General features: G+C 36.3%; 1 protein-coding gene across 4 annotated transcripts in view; it reads right to left on the reverse strand.

Annotated features, from left to right (window-relative positions):
* RICTOR (RPTOR independent companion of MTOR complex 2) overlaps positions 1–20394 on the reverse strand; it is a 123806-nt gene that overhangs the window by 78216 nt on the left and 25196 nt on the right. For all 4 annotated transcript variants that reach the window (XM_032415165.1, XM_032415164.1, XM_032415166.1 and 1 more), the window contains one exon: positions 2693–2790. In XM_032415165.1, the coding sequence (XP_032271056.1) occupies positions 2693–2790 (98 nt within the window). The remainder of the gene's footprint in view (positions 1–2692; positions 2791–20394) is intronic.

Here is a 20394-nt window from a genome sequence, read left to right on the forward strand (position 1 = left end):
TGGAGTCCCGGGATCGAGTCCCGCATCGGGCTCCCTGCTCAGCGAGGAACCTGCTTCTCCCTCTGACCCTCCCTCCTCTCATGTACTCTCTCTCTCATTCTCGTTCTCTCAAATAAATAAATAAATCTTTAAAAAAAAATAAAAATAAAAAAATAAAAATAAAAATAATTTCACATGCTTCCTTTTCCTTCTTTAATGTGGTACTAGAAAATTTAAAATTATATTTGTGGTTCACATTATATTTCTACTGGAAGGTGCTGCTCTAGATTTTTAATATTGCTTTAGGATCCATACTAGTGCCAGAGTGATAGTAATAAAAAAAAAAATCACTGCCATCCTTACATCCATCCCTAACTTTCAGAATCCCAGCTGGCAAAAGATGTGGAGCTACATATCTAGATGTCAACCTGATTATGACAGGAACTATGAGTTCAAACAGGACATAAACCTATATTAAATTGTTTTTAATGGCTAAATCTAGGCAGGTGGTAAGACTTACTAGACTTGAGTGAAGAATGGTAAGACAAAACTGGGAAGTTTAATAGAAGGGAGTGAAATGAGGATATACAATTTACAATCTTGAAAGAATTTTGGGTCTCAAAGACTTGACCTTATCTGACCAGCACACTGAAGCATGCATTTGAAGATACTGATTACATTCATTAAAAAATGGAAACATACTGAAAATAAGTCAATCAGAGAAAGACATGTATCATACGATCTCACTGATAGGAAGAATTCTTAAACTCAGGAAACAAACTGAGGGTTGCTGGAGTGGTGGGGGGTGGGAGAGATGGGGTGGCTGGGTGATAGACATTGGGGAGGGTATGTGCTATGGTGAGCGCTGTGAATTGTGTAAGACTGATGAATCACAGACCTGTACCTCTGAAACAAATAATACATTATACGTTAAAAAAAAAAAAAAAGAAGATAGTAGGAAGGGAAAAATGAAGGGAGGGAAATCGGAGGGGGAGACAAACCATGAGTAACTATGGACTCTGAGAAACAAACTGAGGGTTCTAGAGGGGAGGGGGGATTGGGGGGATGGATTAGCCTGCTGATGGGTATTAAAGAGGGCACGTATTGAATGGAGCACTGGGTGTTATACACAAACAATGAATCATGGAACACTACATCAAAAACTAATGATGTAATGTATGGTGTTTAACATAATAAAATAAAATAAAAAGAAAGAATTGTAAAAAAAAAAAAAAGGAAACATACCTAGGGATATTTCTGAAAACTCTTTCGCAAGCACCTATTCAATGTTTTTCAAAGTTGTTTTCAAAATATCACTTTCTTGTCCCTCATATAAAATAATTTTCTCATGTTATATAAAAATACATGCAGACTATTCCAAAACTTCACTAAAGAAAAATAAACACATATGTACTTGCTTCTTTAACTATGAAAAAAAAACCCTAATCTATTTTATATTTATTGTACATCACCAAATTGAAAAAACAATTTTGTTACATAGTGACTATATTCTCATCTCCTTTTTTTTCTGTGAAGTAAAATAAACTCCAGGCCATAGTCTAATTTAATTAGTAGACAGCAAAAAATTAAACATTTTGGAAGGATTAAAGAGTCCCACTCAAACTTTAATGTACATACAAATTCACCTGAGAATCTTAATTAAAATGTGGATTCTGATTCAGTAGGTCTGGGGTAGGGCCAAACAGTACATTTCAAACAAGCTCCAATGTGACAGTAATGCTGTTGGTCTATGGGTCACAGTTTTAAGGGGTTAAAATATATAATTAATCCCAAATTTAAAATGTAGCAGAACAGTGTATACTGAGGAAACTAAAAAAAGAAAAAAAGGTTTCCCAAAGGAGCCATTCTGTTTCCTCTTTATGGCATCACCTCAAATAACTGGCATTTTAGTGTTTCCAAGAGTTGGCTGTCCAGCATTACCACGTTCAAAAACATACCAATCTATCTATCAAAGTCAAGAATTCTTGGCTTCTAATAAAGTTCAAGTCAATATTTATTTGGGACGAGGGCCCCTGCATTTATCCTGGGCTCTAATCAAGACCCAAAAAATAGAATTAGAATATCAGGGAAAAGAGAGAGGAAGTTTTAATATTTTTCTTGGAATAATGGTTATGGCTATGAAATGCAACACACACATGTACTTACGTACGAATGTTTATCATCTATTATCACATAAAAATGAATATTAAAAAGGCAAAAGAAATATATCATGTCAAAAACAGTGAAGACCTGATGATGGACTTCTTAGTGACCTTTTTCTCTTTATTATTTTCTTTTTTTTTTTTTTAAAGATTTATTTATTTATTTATTTGAGAGAGAGAGAATGAGAGAGCAAGCACATGAGAGGGGGGAGGGTCAGAGGGAGAAGCAGACTCCCTGCCGAGCAGGGAGCCCGATGCGGGACTCGATCCAGGGACTCCAGGATCATGACCTGAGCCGAAGGCAGTCGCTTAACCAACTGAGCCACCCAGGCGCCCTCTCTTTATTATTTTCTGAACCTACCAGATTTTCTACAAGCACATAATACTTCCATTATTCAAATACACTGAAATTAATAACACATGACAAAATCCATGAGAAGTAGCAGAGGAAAGCACTAATATTAGGTGACTACTCAAGAATTTCTTGTTAATGATAGTTAAAAAACATCTAAGTATAATAAGGAACAAAGAATTTTAGATGAGTTACTTACCTTAGTAAAGTTATTCAGATGGCCTAGTTTTCTCATATTTGATACTCCTTGCAATTTGGCCACATTTTGGAGAATCTCCCTTAAGTTGTCAGAAGGTTCTAGAAGAAAAGACAAGACAAATTAACATAATTTTAGAAGAGTATTTTCCTAACCAAACACATAAAGCATGCAGTATTAAAACTCCACAACTTTGGCTCTTGGTTTAAAATCTTGTCTCTATCTCAAATCCATCTACTTAGGTGACTTCAAAGTCCATGTGGATGACTCATTAAATGACCTTCACACCTCTACTCCACTCATACCTATGGTCCAACTCTGTGTATCATCACCTGGAATTATTTAACTACTAAATCTTAAATTTCAATATCCCCACTATTACTTCTTGCTACAATATACAACAGGCACCAAAAAAACTGTCCAATACACTCCAATCAACCAAAAAACAGGACAAAATATATGAAATTATAGTTCTCAAAAAACACAGGACCTCAGGAAGTAAAGAACTGATCCCTGAGAGGTGAGAAACACACAAGTGTGCCCTACAATTGCCCCAGCTAACTATCTTAAGAAAGTTTCCAGGCCTTGGTGCTGACAGGTGAAATCCAGGTAAATAGTCCAAGTTTTAAAGACAGAACTGAGTCCAAGAAAACCAAGAATTCGAAAAGAGAACATTACACAGAGAGAACTCTGAAGATCTGCAAAGGGACCCCTCAGGTAGTTAGAGCAATGACTGGTGCATGTGTGTGAAGACATTAACTACTCAAAAGAATTAAAAGGAAAGTACCCTCTGTTCACACAGGACAGAGAGCAGCAGTGCCTGTTCCTAACAGCCAGATTTAAAATCTGTACAGTTCACGTGGACGGGTTAGAGTACTCAGAAAAGTCTTGGCTAAGTAGTGGGGAACAATCAGATACAGACTAAACACTTCTTTTATCCCACCTAATAAATCTTCAAAGCAAGACTTGAAAGAATTAAAGTATTTCCAAGTAACTAAACTGTGTCTCAGACCAAAGGTCAAGATTTAAAGAAGTGAAAAAATATGAAGCACCTAACAAGGCAAAAATTACAATGTTTAGCAGCCAGTCAAAATTCATCAGACATGCAAAGAAGCAGGAAAATATGACCTATAAAAAGTAGAAAAATTAATCAACAGAAAATGACCCAGAACTAACATCGATGTTAGAATTAGCAGATAAGAACATTAAAAGTTTTTATAACTATAGCTTATATGTGCAAAAACGTCGGGAGAGGCATGAAAGGTATAAAAATCACTCAAATTGAATTTCTGGAGATGAAAACTAGGTCTAAATGAAAATATACCAGATGGGAATAAATGCATAACAACTTTTATAGAAGGTAAACTTGAAGACAAAGCAATTGAGATTATACAAAATGTAATATAATACAAAGAGAAAAAAGAAATAAATGAAAAGAACATCAGTGAACTGAAGGACTTCAAGTAGCCTAACACAATGACAAAATGTTTAACTGGAGTCCTCAAAGGAAAGAAATGGGGGCTAGAAAAATTACTTGAAGAAGTAATGGATGAAAACTTTTCAAATTTGATGAAAACAAGCCAATAAACCCAGGAAGTTCAACCAACCCCAAGCACAAAAACATGAAGAAAACTGACCACAGCACATCATAATCACATTACTCAAAGCCACTGGCAGAGAAAACCTTAAAAGGAACCATACTAAAAAAGACAAGTTATATGGAGAGGAGCAAAGAAAAGGTTGACAGTAGACTTCTCATGGGAAACAAGGCAAATGAGAAGACAGTGGAGCAATATCTTCAAAATACTGAAAGAAAAAAAAAGAGCTTTAAAAATGTGAAAAACAATCTTAGCTCACTTGCTTTACAAAAACGGGCAACAGCCAGATATGGCCCTGTGGTCAGTAGTCCACCAACCCCCCTGGAATAGAGTGTCAGTTTCCTCAGGTTGCTACAAGCTATTTTTCTATTCATATATTCAGCATCCCATTTGTTTAAACAAAACAAAAGCACAAGGTAAAGAAGAAAAGAGTATCACATTGCTGATATTTTAATCTAAGAGCCATTACGACTTCGAGATTTTTATCTGTTAACACAAAACCAAAGAACTATTTGTTTTGAATTACTGTTTTCCTCAGCAAATGAAACTGCATTGTCCTATTTTACATTTAGCTCGCATCTGCCTATTTTCCTCCATTCTGTTAGACTGGGTGTTAGCCATGACAACCACAAATTGGTTAGTGCCAAACCACTAAGCACACTACATATCCCAGCTATTTCCAAGCACTTTAAAATTGCTACATACTGAGATCATTCATTTGATTTCAGAGCATCTCCTACAAATTTTGGATATATTTTTTTTAATTCCAACGTAACTCAATCTAATTTTAAACGGTTTAGTATATGTCTTTATAATTAGTGACTCTGAGGTTATCTTAAAAGTGGAATAAAAAAAAAAAGAAGATAGCAGGGGGGAAGAAAGAAGGGGCGGAAATCGGAGGGGGAGACGAACCATGAGAGACTATGGACTCTGAAAAACAAACTGAGGGTTCTAGAGGGGAAGGGGGTGGGGGAATGGGTTAGCCTGGTGATGGGTATTAAGGAGGGCACGTTCTGCATGGAGCACTGGGTGTTATATGCAAACAATGAAATCATGGAACACTACATCAAAAACTAATGATGTATGGTGATTAAAAACATAATAATTAAAAAAAAATTTTTAAAAAGTGGAATGAAAGCAGCTCATCACTGCATAGAATCCAATTTCACTAAAAAGAACTGCAAGGGACCATGAAGAAGTCAATGTTAGTATTTAGTAACATTTTTCACTATTATAAATGGTATCTGGAGAGATTAAAGAAGAAAATTATAAGTAAGCCAATGGTGTCAAAATGATTTAACTGTATTTCAGAACTTTATACAAATTTTCTAACAACCTTCAAGGTAATTTACAACCTACAGCAGTTTACAAAATCAGAGTTAAGATCATTAAAGCCAGTGTGAAATTCACCTACTGGAAACGTATAACCTAACCAGTTCACATCAACTTATAATTAGGTTTTCAAGCACCAAAGCTTCACTGAAGTGATCACAAGTTACTATTATGTAATGATCTGATAGGACCAACAGTTAAGATCATTAGTCTGGAAAGATTTATTCTTCACAAAGGTTTGTGGATTTCTAATTATTGCCTATTTTCTAGGTACAAACTGTAGACATTTTTGAAAAACCACAATCTTGCTACAAAAAATCTCGTATCTGAGTTCATTCACTCAACAAATAATATTTAAACATCTATTATAGTTAAGCACTATTTTAGGTAGTGGAAATACATTAGTGAGCAAGAGACATCCTTCTTTAACAGACCTTACATACAAGTGAAAGAAAACTGACAACAGCAACAAAAAAATTTCCCTGCACACAATCTGAAAATTGACAGGTGGTGAGAAGTCAACATTGGATCAAATGTTTGCCTAATGAATAATGATATAAAATGAACTTAACACTAATAATACAGGTATTACAGTTGTCAATCTAAATCAAAATGAACTAGCCTTTCTCCTTCCTTCCCCTTCTCACCCCCTTTCTCTTTTATATAATCAATTCCCAGGAACCCCCAACTACTGGACAACTTTCAAAGTTTCTTCATAACACATTTGCTGGGGGTGCCTGGGTGGCTTAGTCACTAAGCATCTGCCTTCAGCTCAGGTCATGATCTCAGGGTCCTGGGATCGAGTCCCACATCAGGCTCCCTGCTCAGCAGGAAGCCTGCTTCTCCCTCTCCCACTCCCCTTGCTTGTGTTCCCTCTCTTGCTGTGTCTCTATCAAATAAATAAAATCTTTATCTTTAAAAAAACAAACAAACCGTATTTGCTGAAAAACAAGCTGTTTCCTCCCAGAAACTATGCTACTTCCCAGACCAATGAGGGCCATTTTAGATGAAATACTATGTAATGCTCATGTGCTACGATGTTCCCATGGAAATAACAGGTTAAAGTTCCTGGAAATGAAATGAGAAATCCCTGGTTTCTTCCTTACCTGCTAAATCAAGAGTCTGCAAACTTTTTCTGTAAAGATCCAGACAGTAAGTATTTTAAACTTTGCAGTAAGTATTTTAAACTTTAAACTCTGTTGTAACTACTGCTGTTGTACCAAGAAAGCAATTGTAGAAAATACATAAATGAATGAACGTGGCTTTATTTCAAGAAAGCGGACTTGGCTCACATAGTTTTGGCTCTGTAGTCTGTCAACTCCTGTACTAGATAATCAGAACTTACACTAGGATGAGTAGTGGGGAAACTGAGCACAAAGTGGTTTTTACTGGGGCTTGGGGAAGATGGGAAGCAAAAAGAAATTTAGGAAAAAGTTTACCTCTTTTTATTTCTTCCTACTCTCACTTAATGTTTCCAATTTAGCTTCTCCAAAACTATCTACTGATAACAGTGTTATGTGAGAAGTATAAAGCACAAATGAGATAATCAGGATATTCCCAGAAGCCTTGATGTTTAGGAAACCCACAACTGCCTAAGGGGAAAAAAAACTGCGGCTAGCTGGCTATGATGGCAAACCATTCAAAAGCAAGGAAGCAAGACACAAAAGAACTAGTAGAATTACAGTGGCTCTTTTCCTCTTATTGTGTAGCTTGTGAGTCCTGAGTGTTCCTGATGACTCTCTCTGGGGGTAATGAAATAAACAGTCAACTCTAAATATCTAGCAATTTAATATTATATAAACACATATGCATATACATATATATATATGCAGAAAAACACCAAGAGAAAACTACAGTAGGCAAACCTTTTATCTAGATCTATGTATGTACAGACACATACATACACACTCATTCCCCTCCAGCTCAAGTCTCCATGTAGGTGCACACGCAAACATATATGCACAGGTACACATGTGTATGTCTATATTTGTGTGAGTAAACATGATTTTAAAATGTTTTCAATATTTACTGCTTTGTAACATGCTGCAATAAACTTTATAGAAATACCTTTATCTGTCAATAAATACAAAACATAAAAGTGATTTTTAAATAAATTTAGGTTCAAGTACACGTGGTAAATTAATGACCAAAAACTACCAGCATACAGCTATTTGGAAGTACTGTAAAGAACAATTATGGAATGAAAGAGAACTAGATTCGAATCTAGTTTATTCACCTTATAAACCATATAGCCCTGGCTAAGTCAATCTCGTGGGCATCCATTTTCTCCTATATACAGTAAAAATACTAATTACTTATCTTGAAAGCACTGTTACAAGATGTGAGGTGCTTTTAGCACAGTGCCTAGACCATAACAAACACCCAATAAATAGCAGCAACTATAATTAAAAGTTATTATTTTTTTAGTAAAAACAATTTTTATGAATCATGTGAAAATTATGTGCTTAGTCCAAGCAAATGTTTAATGCCCACGTTAGTGTGTTTATTATTTTTTCTTAAGATTTTATTTATTTGTCAGAGAGAGAGAGAGAAACAGAGCACAAGCAGGGGGAGCCACAGGCAGGAGGAGAAGCAGGCTCCCCATTGAGCAAGGAGCGCAATGCAGGACTCAACCCTAGGGCCCTGGGGATCATGACCTGAGCCGAAGGCAGGCGGTTAACCCACTGAGCCACCCAGGCATCCCCATTAATGTGTTTAAATTAATGAATTTTTGTTTTATGTTTTAGAGCATTACTTTTATGATCCAAGATTTGCTCATTTTTTAATTTTTTTTTTTTATATTTGCTCATTTAAAAAAAAAAGGATTTTACTTATTTGACAGAGAGAGAGCACAAGCAGGGGGAGCAGCAGGGAGAGGGAGAAGCATTTCGATCCAAGGCTTGATCCCAGGACCCTGGGATCATGGCCTGAGCCGAAGGCAGACACTTAACTGACTGAACCACCCAGGTGCTCCAAGATTTGCTCACTGTTAAAGTAGAAAGTGTTATCATCTTATTTGCCTTCTTGATAATTTCAAAGAGGAATTAGAAGTGGGAGCAGAGCTGAACAATATTTTCTGTGATTTATTTGTGCATATACATGAAAAAATGCTAATAAGCAACAAGCTATAAAGTAGGGTGCATAAAAATTTAATATAACAAAATAAATATGACTACATAAATCTGATATGACTTAATGTTATCTTTAATATTATCTACGATTGCGAACAGACATAAATGATTAAAAGTATATGGGAATTACTATAGTTGGTATTACCTTTGCAAAAGCCAGCAGCAAATCTGTCCCCCTCCACTAGCAAAGACAATGGGAGTACATCTTCTCACCCTTAATCACAGATCCAAAAGTTGAGGAAGAACTGCTTCAAGCTCTAACATTTCCTAAAACTCTTTAACAATTATTAATATCAAAGAGATATAATTTAGTAGGGAAAGGATATACCCCACTGATGGCATCCCGGGAAAAGGACTTTCCTTTTACCTCTAATGCAGAGGAATTCAGAACTTCCAGGAGAGCCTGTTTCACCTTTGGATTGCACAGTAGAATACTTTTTCTTATACCAATGACAAAATATGCTCCTTTCTAACTCTCATCCATTTGTTCTCGTGTAACCATATGGAATGCAAAACAAGTATTATCTTTCCTCACGTACTGAAAATAATCATGTTTCCTCTCTGTAGCAGGTAATAATCTTCTTTTAATCCATTGACATATTTTAAATATAAATACTGTAGTAGAGATGTGCAAGGAAAATCTATTACTACTGCCAGCAAATCAGTTTAATTATAATCTTCTTAAATGTTGGGTTTATCATACTAAAAACTGAAAGTTTTCATAGGGCTGTTTTAAAAGAAAGATGAAGCACCTCTTGAGAGGGAACGATTTGGATAGAGGCAGGGCTACATGGTCAGCAAGATGACACTAGGTTTCTTTAGCCTGGCCTACCCTCTGTCTAGCCAACTTAGGGAAAAATCCTTCTCATTCCTGAGTCTGGTTCAGATGTATAAAGGTTTTCCCTAATCTACAAGCTCCCTTCTTTATGTTTCCATGACACATTCTTCATACCACTACTGCAGCAGTTATGACAGTATATCTATCTGATCTGCCTGGCTTCAAATTTACATCTATTGTTTCAATGTAATTATTAATACCACCTCCTTTCACTCTGCAAAATATCCCACATTGCATTATAAATGATATTACTGTAAGTATAGTTAAACTCCAGCTATCGTTAATAAGATTTTCTTACACATGGGGTGCCTGGGTGGCTTGGTCAGTTGAGCATCCGACTCTTGGTTTCGGCTCAGGTCATGATCTCAGAGTCTTGAGATCAATCCCCATGTTGGGCTCCTTGCTGAGCAGAGAGTCTGCTTGGAATTCTCTCCCTCTGCCCCTCCCCCTGCTCGTACACACACACACACACACACACACACACACACACACACAAACACACACATACACTCTCCCTCTCTCAAATAAATTGTAAAAAAAAAAAAAAAAATTTTTTTTTTACAACTAGATCTGCATTCTTTCTTTTTCCCAGAGAACAGAAGAGAATAGTTTTGCTGGGTTCTTGTTCAAATGTCCTACTTGCATAATAATGATGGCAGGAAGAGGTGAGGTGACTTCTGCTGATCTGTAACATTTTGAGACTGTCTTCCCAATGACCCAGGGATTCAGATCTCTTCCCTTCCACTTCAATTTTGGATTGTCTGAGTTACCTCACCTCACACTTTTCTCTTACTATTTATTCAAAAATACATCTTCCTTTCTATAATTCCAAAGAACTGCTCATTTTGAATGGTATCAAGGGAAGATGATTTATATACTAATGTGGAGGGGAGGTCCTTGTTAAAGGCTATCACTTAGTACCTTTGATTGGATAAATAAGTGACGTCTACCAGTTCGCTGATGTGATTGGTTCACAATGCTAGGAACAAAAACCATGTCTTTAATTGGTTTATTACAAGCATGTCATAATACATTGTAACTGTAAGATACAGGCCAGGATTGATCAAGGTACAGAACATGAAACATAGAGTCAGCTGGAAATAGGTAAATGATTCATTTGAACAGAACTTCTATTAAAAGATGTATGAATACCTCTGAAACTAATAATACAATATATGTTAATTGAATTTAAATAACTTTTTTAAAAATTAAAAGATATATAAATATACAATCTTAATAATTAGAATTATATATATATATATTTTTAAAGATTTTATTTATTTATTTGAGAGAGAGAATGAGATAGAGAGAGCATGAGAGGGGGGAGGGGCAGAGGGAGAAGCAGACTCCCTGCTGAGCAGGGAGCCTGATGCGGGACTCGATCCAGGGACTCCGGGATCATGACCTGAGCCGAAGGCAGTCTCTTTAACCAACTGAGCCACCCAGGCGCCCCTAGAATTATATATTCTATAATCTTTATTTCAAATCATAATTTTGAATAAATCCTTAAAAAAAACTCGGGCATCTGAGTGGCTTAGTTGGTTAAGTGTCCAACTCTTGATTTCAGCTCAGGTCATGATCTCAAGGTCATGAGATCATGCCCCAAGTTGGACTCTTGTGCTGTGTGTGAAGCCAGCTTGAGATTCTCTCTCTCTCTCCTTTCCCACTCTGCCCCTCCCCTGCTCACACTCTCTCGCTCTCTAAAAAATTTTTTTTTAATTTTAAAAATATGTCTTAAAATTAAATGACAGACTATTCTTCCCAAAGTTCCTAAAGAAAAAAAAATTGTAACATTAAGATTATATAATGGGAATAATATAGTAGGAGAGCACAGGTTTCCCCACTAGATCGTACATAGCCATTTTACTACTTATATAATTAAAAATATAAACGTATTCTATAAAGGATAGCTTTGACCTATCCTGGAAGTAGTTCTGTATTTAGATTTCTAACTTTTACTCAAATACATTTCAGTGATTACTATATGCCATGTACTGTGCCAACTGCTAGGCGAGGAATATTAATAAACTTAAGATATGGTCTCAGCCCTGGAGATCAAAATTAAATGAGAAAAGAGAAGCATGTGAACACTTATATACTATTAAGGTTGGTAATAAACATTATGGGAACAAAAGAAAAGAAGGGTGCCTGATAGACTTCACTAGACAATAAGACAAGTGAGAACAGGAAACCTGTCTTTTTCACACATGCAACCCTGCCCTCTGACACAATGCCAGGCACATGGTGGTTTCTAAATAAATACCAACTGAAAGAAACACTGAAAAGGGGAGATGTAAGATGGAAAAGAGTAGTATGTGAACATACAAACATGAAAAAAAATGCTATTTTCCTCAAGGAACAGCAAGAAATTCTATATTCCCAGAAACAAGGTGATAGGGAAGAATAAAGGAAAAGGAAGATGCATTACAATGGCCTTGTAACATATACTAAGAAACTTAGGTATCTTTAGGCAAAGGGTAATTACTAAGGAAAACATTTATGCAAGTAGATGGCATAATCAGCTCTGTGTTTTAGAAAGACAACTTTGGAAAACAGACTGCAGGGAGGAGAAAGGCAGGTATAAATAGATGTTACAAAATCTTCCATGCAAGAAACTTCATCAGTAATGAATCAGAGACGATAAGAAAGGTAGAGGATTAGAGGAAAGGGAGGGAGAAATCAAGGATAAATCCAGGTTTCTTAACTGGGTAACCTGATGTATACTATTTATTAATACAGAATCCTAGAGCAAGTATAGATTTAGGGAAATTTTTTTATCATCTGTAGTAATAAGCATATGCACCAAAAACATAACAGCAAAAAACACCTCATAATGTTATATATTAAAATAAGACAAAACAACTGGGTATTTGGCCTGCATACAAAAGAGACTTACAGCCCAGTGGTTTTCAAACTCGTGTTCCTAAGAAATACATGAGTTATTATAAGAAATATTGATTCCAGAGCTAAGTATGCCTAGAAAGGGACCCATAGTAATGTGCATTTACAGGAGGCACCCCAATGATCCTCATACACACTAAAAAAAATTTTTAAGTCTTTATTTATTTTAGAAAGAGACAGAGAGTGAGCACACGTGTGTGAGTGGGGAGAGGGGCAGAGGGAGAAAATCTTCAAGCAGACTCTGTGCTGAGCAGGGAGCCCCGACTCAGGGCTCAATCTCACGACCTCAGATCATAACCTGAGGTGAAACCATGAGTGGGACACTTAACTGACTGAACCACTCAGGCGCCCCAAAACACACTAAAATTTGAAACATGCTATAAAGACTTCCAGAATATTATGTAACTAGATTCTGATATCCCTTTGGATTATTTGATCTGAACTCTAGAAGAGACAAGAAGCTACTTTATGAAGTATGCTTCTGTATCATTTTCAAATAAAAATGATACAATATGAAACAATACCCACTGAGACGAAATAAACTAATACAGAGAACCTATAATATATATTATACTAATATTTTTACATAAATAATCTTTTAATGTCCACACCAACCATATAAACTAGGTTACTATTATCCCCATGTTAAGAAATGAGTTGTAAGAGACATTAGTTTCCTAAAGTCACGTAAATACCAGAATTGACAACAGAATTTAAACCTAAGCAATCTGATTCTACTGTCTACCTTTATTCTCCAGTATAAAATCACTCTACAGTCTACCTCATTATACTGCCTTTCATAGGATAATGTATGTTTAGTATATACAGCAGTTGTAATTATATTTATTTATGTGACTGATATTTATCTCCTCACACTCTAAGTCTGTTTCAGTTCACCACTGTATCATCCTAATACCTAGAACAATGGTTGACACACAGTAATCATTTAGAAAAAAATTACTGAATATATTATTCAGAAAAAAATTCATAAAAACTTTCAAGTATACCAAACTCCGTTTCTTTTTTTTAAGATTTTATTTATTTGACAGAGACCCAGCGAGAGAGGGAATACAGCAGGGGGAGTGGGAGAGGGAGAAGCAGGCCTCCCGCGGAGCAGGGAGCCTAACGCGGGGCTCAATCCCAGCACTCTGGGATCATGACCTGAGCCGAAGGCAGACACTTAACGACTGAGCCACCCAGGTGCCCCTCAAACTCTGTTTCTTGATCGAGGTGCTGGTTTCACAGGTGTGTCACTCTGTGAAAATTCACTGAGCAATACACATATAAAATATTCAGTTCTCTCAGTATAATTCAATAGTTAAAAAATAAAAACAGATTTGTTGTATTATCAGATATTACAGACATTACAAGAATTTGTGACTTTAACTTTACTTTTCACAATTTGGCATTTATAACAAAAGAAGTCCCCACCTCAGAATTCTGAATATTAAAATACAAGAATTTACAAGAAAATACTATTTTAGGATAATAATAGCTATAGTACAGATATATGTAAAAGAGGAGCAAATAAAAAAAGATCATGTTGCATTAAAATGTTATTTATTTTACAACTTTGAGGACCCAAAAAAAAGTATTCCCCTAAACTTAACCAAAATGATCTTGCTATTGCTTTGAAAAGGAATCTAAGAACAAACTTATTTAATACAATTAACAAGGTAACTATTTTTGCCCATTCAAATTTGTCAAATATAAAATGTTTTAAATGAAAGTACCTAGAAATATAAAAAAGAAAGAAAATGGTAAAAATTCAAATTATCTACCTTCAGAAAATCACCTTCATAATCCTTCTCTGCTGCTCTCCCCACACTTCCAAGCACTGTATTTATATTCATGGCAGTGCTAGAAACCATGTTCCCAGGTTGCAATAGTTGGATAAAGAACTAAAGCCTAACTATTTACCTTACCTAACAATCCTCTAATCATTCCATCATTATCTATTTTTAGATGGTAAATGATCTGTGAATTTATAAAGATTTTCTGGTAAAGATGATTCAGGTTTGAGTTAGAAAATGACGAGCAGGGGCACCTGGGTGGCTCAGTCGTCAAGCGTCTGACTTCGGCTCAGGTCATGGTCCCTGGGTCCTGGGATCGAGCCCCGCATCGGGCTCCCTGCTCAGCGGGAAGCCTGCTTCTCCCTCTCCCATTCCCCATGCTTGTGTTCCCTCTCTCGCTGTGTCTCTCTCTGTCAAATTATTAAATAAAATCTTAAAAAAAAAGAAAAGAAAATGAAAAGCAGCTTGATAGGAAAAAAAAAGTATGAAGTGGTTTCTTAGAAAAATTAGACATTAGTGGAATACTTGGGCTTATACCACAGTTATGAAATAATTGTGGTAGAGAACTGTACCCAAATTCACAAGGCACTTTTACTTTGTGCACAAGTACAAAGTATACACAAGTATATACAGTACATAGAAGACATTCACCAGTCTACGGAAGTGGCTGTCATTCTAAGATTTCTTTGTTATGACATTTTACTGTCACTTTTTTGGCAGAAAAATATGAAAAATACTGTAACTAGAGCATTTTCTAAGATAGTAAAATTAACTAAAAGCAATTACTATATAAAGATTTTTTTTAAAAGATTTTATTTACTTGACAGGGAGAACAAGTAGGGGGAGTGGCAGAGAGAGAGGGTGAAGCAGACTCCCCGCTGAGCAGGGAGCCTGGCTCAGGGCTTGATCCCAAGGTACTGGGATCATGACTTGAGCCAAAGGCAGATGCTTAACCGACTGAGCCACCCAGGTGCCCCCTCTATAGAGATTATAATCACTGGATGTTGTGCTATAATTACTGTGTCTTAATCTATTATATTTACAAAGATACCTGTAAAAATTATTAGATTTCCATAGTCCCCTAACTAGGAATCTTTTATTATATGAGAAAAATCCTGTTTGCCTCTGAAACAATTCACTATATAAATGAAGCCTGTAAAAGAATAGAAGAGCTGAGCCTAAAGGCTGAGACAATTAATTGTGATTTACACCCAGTCTATTATCATCATTTAGAAGTTAGTTGTACATTTTGCTTGTACAGCTACTTTCATGTTTCTGTTTTTCTGTATGAAACATGACTCTATAGTTCGGATCACTTGTCTGACAGGTGGCTTCTATGAATGTAATGAAGGGCTTCCCCCTTTGAAACTAATAAAGAAGCAAAAAAGTACAAATTCACTTTGGAGGCAGGACACTTAATTTAGTGTGGGTTAGAAATCTGTTACAATGTTATTATCTAACATCTCCATTTGTATTCTTGTTCTACCTTTTATCTCATTCTAATATTTCTACCATTAGTTATTCACTGTTTCTCATTCATCTCTTTCACTAGCTTTTATTTTTTTTTTTAAGATTTTATTTATTTATTTGACAGAGAGAGACACAGAGAGGGAGGGAATACAAGCAGGGGGAGTGGGGGAGGGAGAAGCAGGCTTCCCACGGAGCAGGGAGCCCAATGTGGGGCTCGATACCAGGACCCAGGGACCATGACCTGAGCCGAAGGCAGACGCTTAACAACTGAGCCACCCAGACGCCCCTCACTAGCTCTTTCGCCTATCTTTAAAAAAAAAAAATGTTTCTGCCACTGTTTTCCATTTTTGAAGTGACATTACTTCTTTCTTTCACCAAATCTCTCTGAGATTCAAGTTAATTAATTCTTACCTCATCATCTCCTAAACTTCACCAATCTAGGCCACTGTTCCACTAAACTTGTTCTCAAGTTTACTACTTGTCCAATGCAAGGGCTTTTTCTCAGCTTTTCAAACTCCCTGACTTTTCCATTATAGTACTGGCCAATGATAGCCAAATCCACCTTCTCTCCCTTGGTGTCTGTAATCACACTGCCTTGGTCTTCCTTCCTATTTCTCACTGTTCCTTGTGTCCCTTAAAGGTTTGTATTCCTCCTTCTGCTTCATCATATCCTTTAACACGACCTGAAGTTCTATCTTTTGCCCTCACATTTCTCTTCTCATTGTCTCCGTAACTCTAACAAATTCAATTTTCATTGAATAATGCCTCAAAATCTCAATTCTGGACTTTATCTTCAAATAAAGCACCACAGCTCAATCTTATGTTTGGTCTACTTCAAATTCATCATGTCCAATAATCTCATTCATCCTTAACAAAAAAAACTTCCCAAAATTTCCTTTTTCAGGCAATAGTAATACTGTCAGAACTAGGAAATTACATCCAGGGAGTTACCAAATATCCCTGAGACATCTTAGTGCATATATCTTAAGCATTTTTTTTTTTTTACCATCCTCACCATTTTTTTATTATGTTCAGTTAGCCAACATACAGGACATCTTTAGTTTTTGATGTAGTCTTCAATGATTCACTAGTTGTGTATAACACCCAGTGCTCATAACAAAGGTGCCCTCCTTAATACCCACCACCCAGTTACCCCATCCCCCACTCCCTCCCTTCTGTAACCCTCAGTTTGGTTCCTGGAGTCCAGAGTCTCTCATGGTTTGTCTCCCTCTCTGATTTCTTCCCATTCAGTTTCCCCTCCCTTCCCCTCCACGCTATTCCTTATGTTCCACATATGAGTGAAACCATATAATTGTCTTTCTCTGGTTGACTTCTTTCACTTAGCATAATCCCCTCCAGTTGCATCCATGTCAATGTAAATGGTAGGTATTCATCCTTCCTGATGGCTGAGTAATATTCCATTGTATATATGAACCACATCTTCTTTATCCATTCATCTGTTGAAGAACATCTTGGCTCCTTCCACAGTTTGGCTATTGTGGACATTGCTGGTGAATACTGGGGTGCATGTGCCCCTTCTTTTCACTACATCTGTATCTTTGGGGTAAATACCTAGTAGTGCAATTACTGGATCATAGGGTAGCTCTATTTTTAATGTCTTGAGGAACCTCCATACTATTTTCCAGAGTAGCTGTACCAACTTGCACTCCCACCAACAGTGTAAGAGGAGGTTCCCCTTTCTCTACATCCTCGCCAACATTTGTTGTTTCCTGTCGTGTTAATTTTTGCCATTCTAATTGGTGTAAGATGTATCTCACTGTGGTTTTTGATCTGTATTTCCCTGATGACTAGTGACGTTGAACATTTTTTCATGTGTCTGTTAGCCATTTGTATGTCTTCTTTGGATAAGTGCCTGTTCATGTCTTCTGCCCATTTCTTGACTGGATTATTTGTTTTTTGGGTGTTGAGTTTGATAAGTACTTTATATATCTTGGATACCAGCCCTTTATCTGTAATGTCATTTGCAAATATATGTTCTCCCATTCCGTGGGCTGCCTCTTAGTTTTGTTGACTGTTTCCTTTGCTGTGCAGAAGCTTTTTATCATAATGAAATCCCCAAAGGTCATTTTTGCTTTTGTTTCTATTGCCTTTAGAGACATGTCTTGAAAGAAGTTGCTGTGGCGAGATGTGGAAGAGTTTACTGCCTATGTTCTCCTCTAGGATTTTGATGGATTCCTATTTCACACTGAGGTCTTTCAACCATTTTGAGTTTATCTTTGTGTATGGTGTAAGAGAGTTCTCAATGGGAAAAAACTGAGAGCTTCTCCCTTAAGGTCAGGAACACGAAAGGGATGCCCATTCTCACCATTATTGTTCAACAGAGAACAAAAGAAGTCCCAGCCTCAATCAGACAACAAAAAGAAATAAAAGGCATTCAAATAGGCAAAGAAGAAGTCAAACTCTCTCTCTTCACAGATGACATGACACTTCATGTGGAAAACCCAAAGACTCCACCCCAAAATTACTAGAACTCATACAGCAACTCAGCAACGTGGCAGGACACAAAACCAGTGCAGAGAAATCAGTTGCATTTCTATACACTAACAATGTGACTGAAGAAAGAGAAATTAAGGCATCAATTTCATTTACAATAGCACCAAAAAGCATAAGATACCTAGGAATAAACATAACCAAAGAGGTAAAGGATCTATACTCTAGAAACTACAGAACACTTATGAAAGAAATGGAGAAAGACACAAAGAGATGGAAAAACATTCCACGCTCATGGATTGGAAGAATAAACATTGTGAAAATGTCTATGCTGCCAGAGCAATTTATACTTTCAATGCAATCCCTATCAAAAGACCATCGACATTTTTCACAGAGCTGGAACAAACAATCCTAAAATTTGTATGGAACCAGAAGGACCCCGAATTGCCAGAGGATTGTTGAAAAAGAAAACCAAAGCTAGGGACATCACAATGCTTGACTTCAAGCTCTATTACAAAGCTATGATCATCAAGACAGTATGGTATTGGCACAAAAACAGACACATAGATCAATGGAACAGAACAGAGACCCAGAAATGGACCCTCAACTTTACGGTCAACTAATCTTCGACAAATCAGGAAAGAATATCCAATGGAAAAAAGTCTCTTCAATAAATGGTACTGGGAAAATTGGATGGCCACATGCAGAAGAATGAAACTGGGCCATTCTCTTAAGCACTTCTTATACTGACTATCACAATAGCATCATGTTTTATATATTACTAAGTTCTGAATCAGTAATTTGCAGATATTACCATATTTAGCATTGTTTAAGTTTTTATGGTTAAGTAAAATCATTTCTATACACCAAAGAAGACACAACTTACCTAAAATTAACAAAACAAAAACATACTGGCTAATCTGGAGTCCCATGCATGAAAGGAACAAATGAGAAATTAAGCAGTAATACACAACTGAGTTGTATAATATAAGTGTAAACAGGTCCTCTAATTACAAGTTTACTACTTGTTATTCCTCCCTACATTTCACTTGAACGTGCATAAATAATTGCATTAACACCAATAATCAAAATCTAAAAGGAAATTTAAAATTCTCTTTGAATTAACCTTTAAAAGCGTTGAACTACTACAAATGAAACCCATATAATGAATTTCTTAGGTTACACCTTGCATGAACAGGAAGTTTGAATATGATCCACTAATTGCTAATATTTTTATATTCATTTATGCATTCTGAGAATGCTTTTGAGACATATTTGTTTCCTATTTCCACTAAAGGACCATGATGTTTCATGTGAAAATCTGGGGTCAGACAGGATTAGGAATTCAAATATTTTTATTTCAAAATGTAATATTTACCAGAGATGCACCATCCCCAGAAGGGTTGGAGGCAGCACTGCATACTCATCCACAGGAATATTTTTTAGGTGAAAGATATGAGTAGACACATTGAGATAATAAAAATTCTGGTCAGGTTTTGTTGCCAAATGAGTTTCGGTCAGGTTAGGTTTTCTCAGGTCAAGTTATTCATCAAAATAGTTTTCATTTTCAGAGTTTTGGGGTTTTCAAAGTTTTTGGTAAGAGACTGTAGGACTGTACAATTAATACTACCAACATTCCAAACCTTGCAATCTTTTCTACAGCAGTCACTGAAACTGTCACTTTTTCCATGTTCCCAATGACACAAAACTGTAGCAATACTGAGGTATAAATTTAGATCTCTTTATTCAAGTTTGATAAAGTTTAATAAGAAATAAACCACATCACTCCAGAAATAACTGTTTGTCCGCACAGGGAATTTAACCACCAACAAAAAAATTTTCCCACTATTCAAAATAAAAACACATGTTGTTTAGGATAAGAACACTAATAGAAAGAAGGACTTCTAGCTTTCAGAGCAACTACCTGGCTACCAAAGTATATCTGAAAACTACCAACCTGGGTACTACTCAAATGCTATTTATTAGAGATGCCGAATGTTGGGCCCTCCTATACCTACTGAATCTGACTCTTCATTAAAACAAAATTCTCAGGTGCTTCATTTGTACATTTAGGCAGAAAAAAGTTAACCTAGCAGGCCTAACTGCTTTTCCTTTAAAAGGTCTGCTTAAAGGGTTTAAGGGGTGCCTGGGTGGCTCAGGTCATGATCCCAGGGTCTTGGGATCAAGCCCC

The sequence above is a fragment of the Phoca vitulina genome, unplaced genomic scaffold (genome assembly GCF_004348235.1).
Source record: "Phoca vitulina isolate PV1807 unplaced genomic scaffold, GSC_HSeal_1.0 scaffold17, whole genome shotgun sequence".
NCBI lineage: Eukaryota > Metazoa > Chordata > Mammalia > Carnivora > Phocidae > Phoca > Phoca vitulina.